At 41.6% G+C, this 14,422-nt stretch overlaps 1 protein-coding gene across 3 annotated transcripts in view; it reads left to right on the top strand.

Moving 5' to 3' along the window:
• The window catches only part of MAST2 (microtubule associated serine/threonine kinase 2), a 217,493-nt gene that overhangs the window by 153,358 nt on the left and 49,713 nt on the right, over positions 1-14,422 (top strand). For all 3 annotated transcript variants that reach the window (XM_066626695.1, XM_066626696.1, XM_066626694.1), the window contains one exon: positions 1,517-1,726. In XM_066626695.1, the coding sequence (XP_066482792.1) occupies positions 1,517-1,726 (210 nt within the window). The remainder of the gene's footprint in view (positions 1-1,516; positions 1,727-14,422) is intronic.

Genomic DNA, 14,422 nt, shown 5'->3' with positions numbered 1-14,422 from the left:
ATCAAGAAGATGACTAGTGAACATAGGAATCTACCTTATACTATTTCAGACCATTGGTCCATCTAGTTTAGTATTGTCTTTGTCTGACCAGCAGCTTTCCAAAGTTTCATAGAGATGTCTTTTCCTACCCTTTGATCCCTTGGAAGTCCTAAGAATCAAACCCAGGACCTTCTGCATACAAAATCTGTGCTCTTCCACTAATTCTTGCTATTTATTTGCAAGGGGACATTAAGGCACTTTTAGCACTGGTGATGCAGTAAGCTATTTCAACTTTTTAACGTAATATCATAAGCTTGCAGCCTGATCAGTCTCTGATGGGACCAAACTGCATGTCATCACTCCACTGAATGCATTTTTGAGCCTCAGTCTGGGCTACTAAAGCACCACCTTCTCCCATGTGATCCTACCCAGACTCTCATTTCTGATTTGAAGACTCTTCTCTGGGTGTTCCTGTCTCCGAAATGAGGCTGGTACCATCTGAGGAAAGAGCCCTTTTAACAATGGGGCCCTGTCAAAATGTAAGGTTGGGAGGTGCTCTGATGGTTTCTAGTGTCAGATCGAAAAGTTCATAGCTTTTCTGGTCTTTCAGTTGAAGTCTGCCCCTGCTGATCTGCCTGTTGTGCTGATTGCTGTTCTTTTAAACTTTTACGTTTAACTGTTTTAAATGAAACTTCATTTTCTTTTATAATCTCTGTGATCTACTGCGTATACTTTTTGGGTGAGTATAAATAGTTAAACTATTTAACTATTTCTTTAGTTAAAGAAATAACTTTCTTTAACGTTTTTTAGTTAAAGAGTATAACTTTCTTCTTTAGCTATGCAGAGCCCTGTTAATCTATTTTTGACTAGGAGCCCAATCCTATGCATGTCTACTGAGAAATAAGTTTCATCATCGTTTATGGGGCTTACTCCCAGGTAGGTGTGGATAGGATTGCAGCTTAAGTCACTGAATAAGTAAAGAGAAATCAGATGGACGAAGCTCTGCAATAGAGTATCATGACTTACAGAATTGACACTTGTATCATTCTTCTGCCTTGCCAAAACTCTTATTTGGCACAATAGGACCAAACATGAGTTATTCAAGAGATTGATAAATGGGAAGACAGTTGTCTTCTACAGTGGTAAGAGCAGGATTGATCAGGAAGTGATCTAGAAAGGATGGAAACCTCTCCCTAAGCACTTATCACTTCAATCACATTCAGAGTTTCCCATCTGTATTTTAAAATAAAAATAACCTTAGCAGATCAAACCATAGGTCTCTTGCATAATGAGTTGTGATGGCTGTATATTTGGCCTATAGATTTCAACCTGTTGGTTTTTATACTGATTGTGTCTTAGTTCACCTTTTTCATGTATATTCTAAACGAATGCACAGTTGTCATGAAGTTGAATAGTACACGTCCATTGAACATTTAACAATTTGGGCAATAAAAAAAGACAATTTGATGTGACTAGTTCTGTTCATATGTAGAGCTCACAGTAGCAAAAAGGCCAGTAACTATTCTTTCGATGTTAGGCCACAGCCCAGATGGAGGAACGGTTGGCTGAGTTTATTGTCTCTAATGCACCAGAGAACGTTCTTCAGCTAGCAGATGGAGTCCTCAGCTTTATTCATCATCAAGTTATTGAGTTGGCCAGAGACTGTCTGGATAAATCACGTGAAGGACTCATTACTTCTCGCTACTTCTATGAATTGCAGGAAAACCTTGAGAAACTTCTACAGGATGTAAGTTCTTCAACAATACATAATAATTTTGCTACCAAACAATATTGTAACTAATATAATTGTAGGTCTGGAAGGTGATTAATTTGAATTTTACTTGCTGTACGGTTGAATAGTTCACATCTCCAGGCGCTCTTGAATGATTATCTGGAACAATTTCATTCTGGCCGAGTTTGATGAATGACCTGTACTTTGAGCAGGATGAGAAAGTGCAACCTTGTAAGTTGTCCTGGGCCTCTCAGTGACTTTCAGTGCCATTGATTATGGTATCAATTTCAATTTCAGCAACCTTTAATGGCATAGCAAAAAAGAAAAAAACTACAACATACATAATTAAATAAATAAATAAACTACACCAATACGAAATGTCAATTAATTATAAATGACCACAGGGGGATTGCACCCACACGTACACCAATCAGGGCTGCTTAGAACTGTTACTGTAAGATAATGGTATCTTTCTGGATTAGCTGTCATGGGTGAGGATTGGAAGTACTGTGCTCCAGCAGGTTTGTTCCTACCTTGTTGGCTATTTCCAGGAAGAAGTACTGAGGCACTGAACCTCAGCAATGTGTAACTTACTCTACAATGTTCCATCTTGCCCCCCATGTTTTTTCATATCTATGTGAAACCCACTGAGTGAGGTCATCTGGAGATTTTGAATATGGCAGTGGTTCTCAATTTTCCAGCCCACGGCTCCCCTGATCTCTGTGGCCATTGGCCTTGGTTCCCCATTACATCTTCCCACCTCAATTACCCCCAAAATTGGGATGAAGGTGTTATAATCATACAAACAGCAACAGAAAAAGTGAATTTGAAGATACCACGGAACAAAAAACTAGAGAAGCCAAATATGCAGTGGAGCAGCCAGCATCCTAAGCTTGTTAGCAGCACACCTGGAGAACTTTGGAAAGGGACTTTTTCGTTTCTTTTAGGGAGAGGAAAGAAGTCAAGAAATTTGCTGAGGGAGGGGAAGACTTTGTTTTGCATGTTTCTGCTTATTGCAAACTGATGAGAAACTGAGACCCAGGCTGCAATGCTTAACACTCTTTCTTGGGTGTAAGACTCGTTGAACACAATGGGACTTACTTCTGAGTAGACATGCATTGGATTGTGCTGCCAGAGAAAGTTTGTCTTATAGTAGCAGCCAATGTGGGAAGCCAAAAAGAAGGGGAAAAAAAGGCAGGAAAAAAGGGGGATGGCTGAGAAGGAAGGGTATTTTTATTTTTTTATCATTTTTGGAGACAAAGCTTGACTGATCAAGTGTGGCTTTATTTCTTTTTGGGGGGAGGTAAGGAAGAAGGGAAAGAGATGACGATCCTTGGCTAAGCTGACACACAGAATGAGACCGCAACTCACCACCAAAGTAGATAGCAGATAGTGGAGGCATGCTCACACATATACACTCTGACTCACACACACACACACACACATGTTGCCCCATTTCCCCCAGACTAGACATAGGAATGCAGGCTATTGCATTTGGAGCCCCCAGCCCCAGCAACTATGAACAGACTGAAAGCCCAATCCTATGCATTTCTACTCAGAAATAAGTCCCATTATAGTCAATGGAACTTACTCCCAGGAAAAGTGTGGATAGGATTAGGTTCAGGGCTCCCTCCCTCCTAGGCGGAGGGAAGTCCCGCGCTGGCTGTGTGCACTTACTTGTGGAGCCCCCCTAGCTTCCTCTGGCGAGGGAAGCCCAATGTTAGAGAAGGCTGAATGGCAACAAAGCTCACTAGCGCTGCATGCATTTCCAACCAAGCCTTCCCTAGCACCGGAGGGAGACTGACACTAGAGAGGGCTTGACACAGAGCTGCCTGGCTGGCCTTCTTTGGGGTCAGGCTTCCCTCCTGCTGTAGAGAGGACCCGACCAGTAAGCAAGGCCCTTGCCGACCAGGTCCTCTCTGACCTCAGACTTCCCTTCTGGTCTGGAGAAGGCTTGTATTCGCCAACCAAGCCTTCTTCAGACCAGGAGGGAAGCCTAGGCCAGCGATCACACTCAGCATGGCACTGAATCGCTGGCTGACCATCTCTGGTGACGGAGAGAGCCTGGCCAGCAAGTACACTCGGCTCAGGGCTTCCCACGCAATGTGTGCTTTTACCAGCCAGGCCCTCTGTGGCCTCAGGCTTTCCTCCTGGCAACTGCAATCAGCATGGCGCTAAGTGCGAATGCTGGCCACACCTTCTCTGGACTGTGGGGGAGAGGCTAGAGAAGGCCTGGCTGGTAAGTGCACGCTGCATGGGAAGCTGAGACACAAGGTGGCAATCATGTTCATTGGCAGTAAACCTGAGTCGGGGAGGCTCCACCACTCACCTTCTATCATGTTTCACACTCCTCACTTCACACTGCCCCCACTTTGTTCAGAGCTGCAGCAGCTGCTGCTTTTTCCAATTAAAGCAGCAAGTAGGAAGGTGACCACATGGAGCTGAGCTGAGGTGCTGTGACCACTTCACTCCACAAGATGCCTTGTGATGCCCCTGGGAGCTTTCCCCACTTCTCTAGGGTGTCACAGTGCACATATTGAGAACCTTAAGAATATGGTATCAGTAAAAATGGATGCCACTCACTCTGGCTCTCCTTTTCATCTGATTCAGCTGAAGCTATGGAAATACCGATACACTGCCTGGGATTGATAATTGATTGGATGAGGAGGGATCAATAAACTGAATCTGAATCTTGACAAGATGGAGATACTGTTGGTGGGTTTTAGTCTGTACTATGTTTGAGCATTCTGTTTTGGATGAAGTTACACCACCCTGAAATGGGATTTACCACACAAAGTGAGCTGAATACAATAATCCATGCTCTAGAAACATTCCACTGTAATTATTGTTGAGCTGCCCTAAGGCAGTTCAGAAATTGTCATTAGTGCAAAATGCAGTGAACTGTTAGAAACTGGAGCTGATCATAAAGACGTATTTCCCTGGTGTTAGAACATTGCAACAGGTCCTGATCTATTTCCAAGCCCAATTCAGGGTCTTTGTCACTACCTTTAAATTGCATGCTGGGTAAAGAAATATTTTATTTTGTCTGTTCTGACTCTCCCACTGCTCAATTTTAGTGGGTGTCCCCTGGTTCAGGTGTTGTACAGGAGGGAAAAGAACATCCTTCTATCTACTCTATCTGTCAGGGCAGCAGGGGAGTATAGCCCTTGCTTTCCCAATAGCAGTGTGGCACAGGAGCATAAGGAGATAGCACAGGAAGCAGGCAATCCCAAACAGAGCCAAAGAAGCAGACACAGGCTTGTTTGTTGCAGAAGCATGTATTGGTAAAGGAGCAGGCAGAAGAGTAGTCAGCAAACGGTCCAGAAGTCAGGGATACAGAGAGGCACAGTCATGATAAGCAGTCCAAGTCACAGAACAGACCAGCAGCACGACACGCAGAAACTCCACCACAGCAACCCACATTTGGTGTCTGTTCTTGCCCCCATGTGTACCGGGGCCAGTCAATCAGAATGGGGCAACCTCATCGTCACTAGACAGTCTTGTGACCCTTTTTTAAATATTTAATATTTATTTTTTTTGTATTTAAACACATAAACAAACACAGACACAAAAACACATACATACATACATTGAGGTTGCAAGATACCATATGCCAATTAATTAATAATTTGTTCTACCAATAATTTCTTGTATCTCTTAATATAATTAAAAAAACAATTATAAAACAAAAGAAAAAAATAAAAATACATATTCATCTCTAATAACCATGTTTCATATTCTCTATACATCATTTCCATCATCAGTTATTTCTCTCCTTTTTTCCCCATCATTCTTTATGTTTTCTTTCAATAAAATCTTAAACTCTTTTTAATACAGCTTGTTCTAATACAAATTACTACTAAATACTTATTCTAATTCATCAAAATTCATCTAAATCTAATTCATAAAAATTAACCCATAAAATACTAACATATTTTCTCTTCCCCCAAATCAAATATTAGTCAGCTACCAAATCATATCATTATCTTGAACATTAAACAAACAAAAAAACAATTATAAAAAGATATTTTTTCTTCTCTCAAATCAAATATTACACACTACCAAATCATGTCATTATCCAGAATAGCAATTCAAATCTTGCATATCATATCTAAACTTTTCTCTTTTCTTATTCTTTCTTTTCCTAATAAACTTCTTATCAACATCTCTCAACAACTGCTTCTTGAAAATCCACCCTCTTTTTACTCCTCCCAACAACTCCAGTTCCTGATACATTCTCTCCATCTTTTGACCAATTTCTTGATCAGTCCCTTCAAGATCTATTTTTCATGGTATCTCTTCTTCAATCAAATCAGATAATTTTTGAATTCATATCTTCCAATTTACCCCATCAGTTAGTGGTTCAAATTGTTGATCATTAATTTTCTCCGGTGTTATTTCCAGTTCACACAGCTTAGATACTTGTTGGTTTAAAGTTTCCACACTAATTTGTATTTGTAGAATTTGAATCACCTGATTTCTGCTCATCACAAGCAAATTCTCCAGCTGTCTGTGGATCAGGATCTGCCATTCCTCTTCTGGGGGTTCCATCAATTCTCCTTGCAAATTTTTTTTTAGTCCACTAGGTGTCAACTTTCTTTTACTATAAAGTTCCTCTTGTGTTTTTTTTCCCCTATGGAATTTGAAGAATTTTTTTGGTCTCCATTAATAGATACAACAGAGACTATTCACCAGTTCGTATTTCATGAAATCCTGCCACAGTGAAGGATCCAAAATAGTCCAAAATCCAAAGTCTAATAAAAGGAAATTATATCCAGTGCAGGGTTACACATTTATAAATGTATATCAGTGAAATCATGCTCCCTATAATACCAATCGCTCAATGATCTTCTCCGCAGTAAAGTGGAGGAGTCCTCCCCCTCTTTCTTCTTTATCTTCTAAAACCTTGAGTTACATCAGTCCTTTATAGCTGGAATTTGCATAACATAAATAGCACTTACTTAGTTCATCCAAATCTCTTCTTTCAATCAGATGGTATCTCCACAGGGATTCAGCAGCTTGTCAAACCGCTTGGAAAACTGTGTCACCTCCCTTGCTGCCTTACCTGCAAAGAAAGCTCTCTGGCTGAACCTTAAACTTTCCAGATACTTTAAAGCCACCAGGATAACAGTGCCTCTACTAGCACTCGTTACCAGGTCTCTAGACCTGCAGTTTCAGGTGAAAAACAGGTAATCTTCAAGAGTGGATCCTGAAGACCCTCCTGTTTCATTCGCTACTTAGCCCCTCCCCCACTTGTGACCCTTTTTGATTGGCTGTCCAGTGCATTGCACCACTCCACCATAGCCTATGTGACTCTGCACACATCCTTCCAGGTCAAATGGCTCCCACCTAACACAGGTGCAGTTGATTGCTGATTATATGTTAAAAAATATCCCTATAGAGATGGGTGCAGAAACATTGGGAATTCAATAAAGACTGTTGGGTAACAGGCTCATACAAAGAACTTTCATCTGTTTCTGTGATAAAGTAGTACAGTCCGTTGTCTCTTACAGAGAGGTTAGGTTCTGCACATAAGGTGAAAAATGTGTATACCGTCCTCAGAATTACCTTGAAAATCCCTTAAATCTGAAAAATATATACTGTCTCTTTTAAAACTAAGAGGCATGCAAAAACTGACTGAGGGAACAGCAGATTCAGTCTCCTGTCTCAGGCTCACTCCAGGACATACACTTGTTGGGTGGAATAGCGAGCAGAATCACCTGTAAATTCTTATGTGTTTTTTTGCCAAGTGTGTATACTTGAATTGTGTAAGTAAGAGGCTCATATTATGCAACATGATTGTAAGTAATAAGAAAATAACAAAAGCCATCCAAGCTAATTGAAGTTTGAGTGTATTGCTCGTCCCATCCTCTAATGCAGTGGTTCTTGAACTTTTCCAGCTCGCGCCTCCCCTGATCTTTGTAGCCATTGGCCATGGCTCCCCATTACAATACCTCACCTCGGTTACCCCCAAAATGGAGATGAAGGTGTTATAATTATACACTAGAAACAAAAAAAAGCTGCCAGTACTCTGAGGCTGCAATCCTAACCACACTTACCTGAGAGTAAGCCCCAATGAACAAAATAGAACTTAATTCTGAGTAGACCTGGTTAGGATCATGCCCTGAGTTTGTTAGCACCACACCTGGAGGGTTTGTTAAAGGGAGGGGGGAAGTGTTGAATTTGCTGGGGGAGGGGAAGACTTTGTGTGTATCTGCTAATTGTAAACTGATCCAAATTGAAACCTAGAGACTGTTTGGCTGCAATCCTAACCTCACTTTCCTGGGAGTAAGTCCCACTGAACACAATAGGACTTACTTCTGAGTAGACCTAGTTGGATTGTGCCTTTTGTCTTACAATAGCAGCCAACAGAGTACCCCCCCCCCAGGAGGCAGGAGGAAATAGGGGATGGCTGAAAAGGAATGGGGATTTTTATTTTTAATCAATTTTTGGAGACAAAGCCATCAAGAGTGGCTTTATTTCTTTTTTGAAGGGGGAGGAAAAAGAGAAAGGTGAGGATCCTTCGTTAAGCTGACACAGACCCCAAGCCTATGTAGGTCTGATCAGAAGTAAGTTCCATTTGAGTCAGTGGGGCTTACTCCCAGGAAAGTGTGGAAAGGATTACAGCCACACTGAGCAAGATTACAAACCCCAAAGTAGATGGGGGCTGCTCACACACTTACACTGCAGCAGATGCCACCCCATTCTCCCCCCCCCCCCAGCAAGATGGAGGAATGCAGGCTGGGGCATTTGGACCCCCCCCCACTAAGAGCAGACTGGCTCCCTCCTTCACTGAGCTGCTCTTCCCTCCCAGTTTGAAGCCTGCCAGGAGCGCACCCTATGCTGATGAGATGCAGCACCTCTGCTGCTGCTCCCACCTCCCCACAACATGTTTCACACGCCCACCCTATGCTGCCCCACCCACCTCATTCACAGTCACGGAAAAGCTGAGCAGCTGTGCCCACCTCTCCCCCAGATAAGCAAAACTTACTCTACCCTCCCAGTTTGAAGCCTGCCAGGAGTGTGCCCTATGCTGATGAGATGCAGCGCCTTCGCACTCTTCTCCTCTCCTCCAGCCTTGACCAGTCCCAGGAAGCCCAGGGTGAGGGGTAGTCTGGGAAATGTAGTCCTTGGAGTGAGGTTGCACATGGAGAGAGCTCCATGATGAGATGCGGCACCTCCGCAGCTACCCAGCCAGCCTTCTCTCCCACCTCCTCCCACCATGTTTCACTGCCCCACCCATCTCTTTCTCAGCCTCGGAAAAGCAGCAAATCAGGAGACAGCACCTGCATCTAAGCTGAGCAGAGCGAAGCAGAGCAGCTGTGGCTACCTCTCTCCCCAGATGCCTCAGGATGCCCCTGTTGGTTAGCCACGCCTCCCTAGGGAGGCGGGATGCACAGATTGAATACCTCGGCTCTAATGCCTAAAAATGCTTCAGATGTCATAAGATTAAAGTTGCGAACTTTGTTGTCTGTACCCTTGGCAAAAGCTGCTCTTAATAGTAATGATCTACTACCTGCACAACTACAAAGAAAATGTAGATAAGATTGACTAGAGTGGGCCTCCACTATCTGTGGAGAATCCATACCTAGACACCCCCCATCCCTCCTGCAGATACCAATTTCCATGGCTAATGGAATCCGCAACCTGACCGAAAAACCACAAGTAACTTTCAGAGGCTCTGGCAGGCCTTCTGAGGTGCGCCTCAGAAGATCTCCTGGACATTACTTCTGGTCACATCTGGGAGGTCTTCTAAGGCCCTTCAGTGCAGTCCTGCGATCTGCATTGACTCAAACCTGCAGATCACAAACCCATGGATGGTGAGGGCCGACTCTATGTCCTTTTCTGCTTTATACTGTTTCTCAGTTGCAGGGAGTAGGTTTTTGCTTTCTATGGTTCTTCACATTCTCCTGTAGTAAGAAGACAGTGAAGGATATATGGCTCTTGATTCCCTTATCTGAAAAACTCATTTATTACATTTTTAAAATTGGAAATTAAGTAGTCTTAAATTCTGCTTTTTCTTAAAAAATAGGAAGACTTTTTGATTAGGATCGTTGTCATGCTATTATAGTTTTAATATGGGATTATTTTTTTTCCAACTACAATGACATGGAGTTTGGGCAGGGAACACTGGTAGTACTTGTTAATTTTTCCCCCCTAAATTGGTCACATCTCACTGCCTTCATAAAAAGAGGCATGAAGATTAGGCAGTGGGAGGAAAGATACTAAAAAGTTAATGCTAATGTACCAAAAAAGGAAAGGCAGAAGAGACTCTTCTAGTAAGATGTTCCCCCTCATCCACACACAGTCTTTATTTCTTCACCCTAAAAATATCATCCTCCAAGTTCTTTTATATAAATTCTTTCTAGTCATTCTTATGTCCTATTGTCACAAACACCATCTCTTGCTCAAACGCAAGCCTTATTATAAGCTAATGGACTTCTAGAAGGGATCAATCATGTAGACCAGGGATGCCCAAACCCCGACCCGGGGGCCACTTGCGGCCCTTGGGAACTCCCAATCTGGCCCGCAGGAAGCCCTCAGTCTCCAGTGAGCCTCTGGCCTTCCGGAGACTTGCTGGAGCCCATGCTGGCCCAACACAACTGCTCTCAGCATGACCTCAGCATGCTCTCAGTTTGACCTCTCATGTGAGCTGTGGGACAAGGGCTCCCTCCACTTCTTACTGTTTCACGTCTATGATGTAGCAGCAGCAGCGAAGAGAAGGCCAGCCTTACCTTGTGCAAGGCCTTTTATAGGCCTTGAGCTACTGCAAGACCTTCATTCATTCATATAAGTTCCATCTCTAATAAATTCATTTATGTATTTTTTCAAACTGAAATGTAAATTAATTCTTTTTTCCCAACCCCCGACACAGTGTCAGAGAGATTATGTGGCCCTCCTGCCAAAAATTGTGGACACCCCTGATGTAGACCAGTGCTGCCCAAACATTTTAGCACCTGGAATCACTTTTTACAAAGATCTATTGCAACCCACTAGACCAGGGGTTTCCAAACTTTTTGGCAGGAGGGCCACATCATCTCTCTGACACCTCCCTGCATTTTCTAAAAAGCTACTCTTGAGGACTGGAGAAACCATAAGAAAGATTTGTGATGTGGTGTGAGGGAGTTGCAAGTAGTTGGTAATCCATGGTAATCTGCAACATTCCGCTCTCTTCCCCCGCCCTTTGCACAGGAATGCTTTACACTTAGGATTCAACTCTTTGTAATAAGATCAGGTTTATACCATGAAAAGTAATTAACTGATTGTATTGTTGTCTTGTAATTACTAGATAGTATTGGGGGGAAATGGGGGGAGAATATGCAAAAGAGAAAAATTTAATTTGATTTTCTTTTAACCTCAGATATACAGAAATAGGAACCTTCCTATGTATGGGTTATAATCAGCTTTTTGAAGCTTAAAGAAAATAGAGATTTCAAATAATAATAAGCTGCACATTGAATTAACCTGAGAAGATGAAATATATATGCTTGGTTAGTTGATAAAATGTACATTTGGTCTTTTTTTTAGACAAATGAAAAAATTCTTAAGGTGTTTCTATATGTGGAAAAGCACTGGAGCATGGGTAGAGGACATGTTGGCAGGTTTATGCTAAAGTACCTTGTGTTTCCCACTTGAATGCTGAAATCCTGATTAGAATTGCTGTTCTTAATGGGGTTTAAGTGCAGATATATTGGTTCTTGTTTCTGGAGTTTGGCTGGTTTGGTCTGTATCAGCATATTAGCTCAGTTACAAAGTTATGACTGGAGTATAACTGCTGTTGGTTCTGGTAAACCCCAGGGGAGGACAGTGATTTTGATTTCATGGCCCAATGACTACAGTTAAGTGATGGATAAGTCTTTCAGATAAGGGAATCGCTTTGTAAATTGCCCATTGCTACCTCCTATACATGTGTCACTGGAAATTGCTTGGTTTCTATAAACGATTGGCACGAACTTCATCCCATAACCCTTGTGTTTACCCCACCCCCTCCCCCAAGGAAGGGGGGAACCTGAAATTACACCTGCAACCTTCAGACAAGCATGTTTTCATTGGGGACTGCTAATTAGATGGCATGCATCATACTAAGGGACGGCAAGCATGAGATAGGCAGCTATTTCATATATAGCCCATGAACCCAAGATGCAGTAAAAGTGGAACACTCTAAACAAGACATTTGAAAACATGTCTGGACTATCCAGTAAGAGAGGAAAACAAGAAACAATGATTATACTAAGAACTCTGGAGCTGCAGCACTGCGTTGATATCGTGGCTGAGTGGTTGCTACAAGTTGGGTTTTATTTCTGTAATTCAATAATCTTATAGTCATGTTTATCCTTATAACCTAGTTTAGATTGTTAATACTCAGAGCAAATTTAGGCAATATTTTAAAGCATTTTCTTTGTATAAAACGGAAAGTTTTCAAAAGTGATGATCAAATTTTTGATTGAATATGCTCTTGATATAACCATATAATATGATATGCTCTTGACACAACAATTAAAGTTATTTTTCACCTTTATGGTGTATGAAAGTCAAGTGACATTCTGATTATATGGCAAACTTTTAGACATTTATTTGAAGAAGAGCTAGTCCCTCTTTAGTCTAAAGCAGGGGTGTCTAAACATTTTGGCATGAGGGCCACATCATCTCTCCGACACTGTGTCAGGGGCCGGGAAAAAAAGAATTAATTCACATTTCATATTTGAATAAATTTACATAATTTATTAGAGATAGAACTTGAATGAATGAGGGTCTTGCAGTAGCTCAAGGCCTATAAAAGGCCTTGCACAAAGCAAGGCCAACCTTTCCTTTGCTGCCACTGCTGCATCACAGATGTGAAACAGCAAGTAGTGGAAGGAGCCCTTGTCCCACAGCTCAGGTGAGAGGTCAAACAGTCATCCTCAGGCTGAGAGCAGTTGCGCTGGTCCGGCACAGACTCCAGCAAGTCTTCGGAGGGCCAGAAGCTCCTTGGAGACTGGGGGCTTCCCAAGGGCCGGATTGGGAGCCCCTGAGGGCTGCGTGTGGCCCCCGGGCCGGGGTTTGGGCACCTCTGGTCTAAAGAAAAATGTTTGAACATTTAAAACTTTGATGTTTCTTCCTAAATTTAGTACTGCCCTATATTTTAATAAGTTTATAAATTGGGAGGAATGGATAAATCAGTTACTTTTACTTCAGGTTATTGCTTAGATGTTCCAAACTAAGTCAATCAAAATAAGAGTTCTATCCTTGGCTTTGAATTTCACCTGCTGAAATATACGGTATTAGATTGCAAAATTTACATTTCTTTAGTTTAAGAGATTTACCTAACATTTCTGTGACATGCAGGTCTCCATTGAGTATATGGATTCTAAGACTGCATTTTCATGGGTTAATTAGAATAAATAATGAAATGAGCCAGAACAATTGATTATTTAAATCAATTTAAAATAGATTAAAAATTTCAGACCACTTCATTTTTCTAGCTTTTCTATTGGTGCCAAGTGCTTTTTTCATGGCTTGACTATATATGAATTCTTTATGTTTAAATGAAGGTTTCATTCATTTTTACTGGTTGCCTCCATCCTTGTAGATTAATCAGTTGTACCTGTAAGCAGGTAGATATCAAAGAGGTTCTTTTGCCACCCGTCTTTTCATCCAACCCTATTCTGTAATTCCAGTGATCATACCAATAGTTTGCCTTTAATGCCTTGAGAGTCCTGTTAGTGGAAGTGGTTTGTCTTCTGTGTTCTTTGTGTAGTCATTGTAAGGAGCAAGGAGGATTGAAAATAAGGTTCTTTGAGTAAAGAAAATTGTAAAAGATGTGCTGAAGGATTTAGTGAGTCTACAGAATGTTGATCAGAATTTTTTTGAGCTTTACAGCCAGGCTTCAGGGAAATATTATGTATAAAATACAAGACAAACATTCACCTGAGCATCAGTTCAAACCAGTCCACTTTGACTTCCTTATGTATACATACTGTTAACAAGATTGCATTGTTAATATGTAAAGATTTTGCACCTGTAGAGATTTCTGAACAGTGAATTTTATTACATTTATTTCCTTTTGGTCTTGCTTTTGTGTGCGTTACATTTTGTTTAATGTATTGCTAGAAGAACTGCAAATTAAATTTGTTTTTCTTGAGAATAGAAATGATAGGAATGACAAAACTTAGAAGACTTTAAGCCAAGTAAAACTCAGTATACAACCCAGTAATCTGGCATATAAATCATTGAATGTACAATTGGTTGGAAACTTCCAAAAAATCCCCTTTAAATAATTTAATGTTGAATAGCATCCTGATGTGGGCTTTCACCTTTTGAAGCTCCCTCCTGGAATGAGAGCATTTCACTTGAGTAAGGGATCCTTCCAAACTGACTGAATGATTGATCACATTTTTATACCACCTTTCTTCCAAGGAGCTCATGGTTCCTTCCCTCCAATTGTCCTCACAACAACCCTGTGAGGTAGGTGAGGCTCAGAGACAGTACCTGGCCTAGTGTCACCCAGGAAGCTTCATGGCTGAGCAGGGATGTGAAACTGGATCTTCCAGGTCAAAATCCAGTTCCCTTTGCCAAAGCAGAATGCTGCTTCTTTCATAGAGGGAACTTCCATTTCCAAAGGGAGCTCCCAATTGTGGACATGCTAGTTGATATGCTATCCAAAGACATTTACTACAAATAAAGGCTCCTACAAGATTGCTTGGGACAAGAAAATAGTCTATTTCAGTGTCA

This window comes from Tiliqua scincoides, chromosome 4 (genome assembly GCF_035046505.1).
Source record: "Tiliqua scincoides isolate rTilSci1 chromosome 4, rTilSci1.hap2, whole genome shotgun sequence".
Classification (NCBI taxonomy): Eukaryota; Metazoa; Chordata; class Lepidosauria; order Squamata; family Scincidae; genus Tiliqua; species Tiliqua scincoides.
Note: the sequence above shows the minus strand (reverse complement) of the source record. Positions and strands in the feature narration are given on the sequence as shown.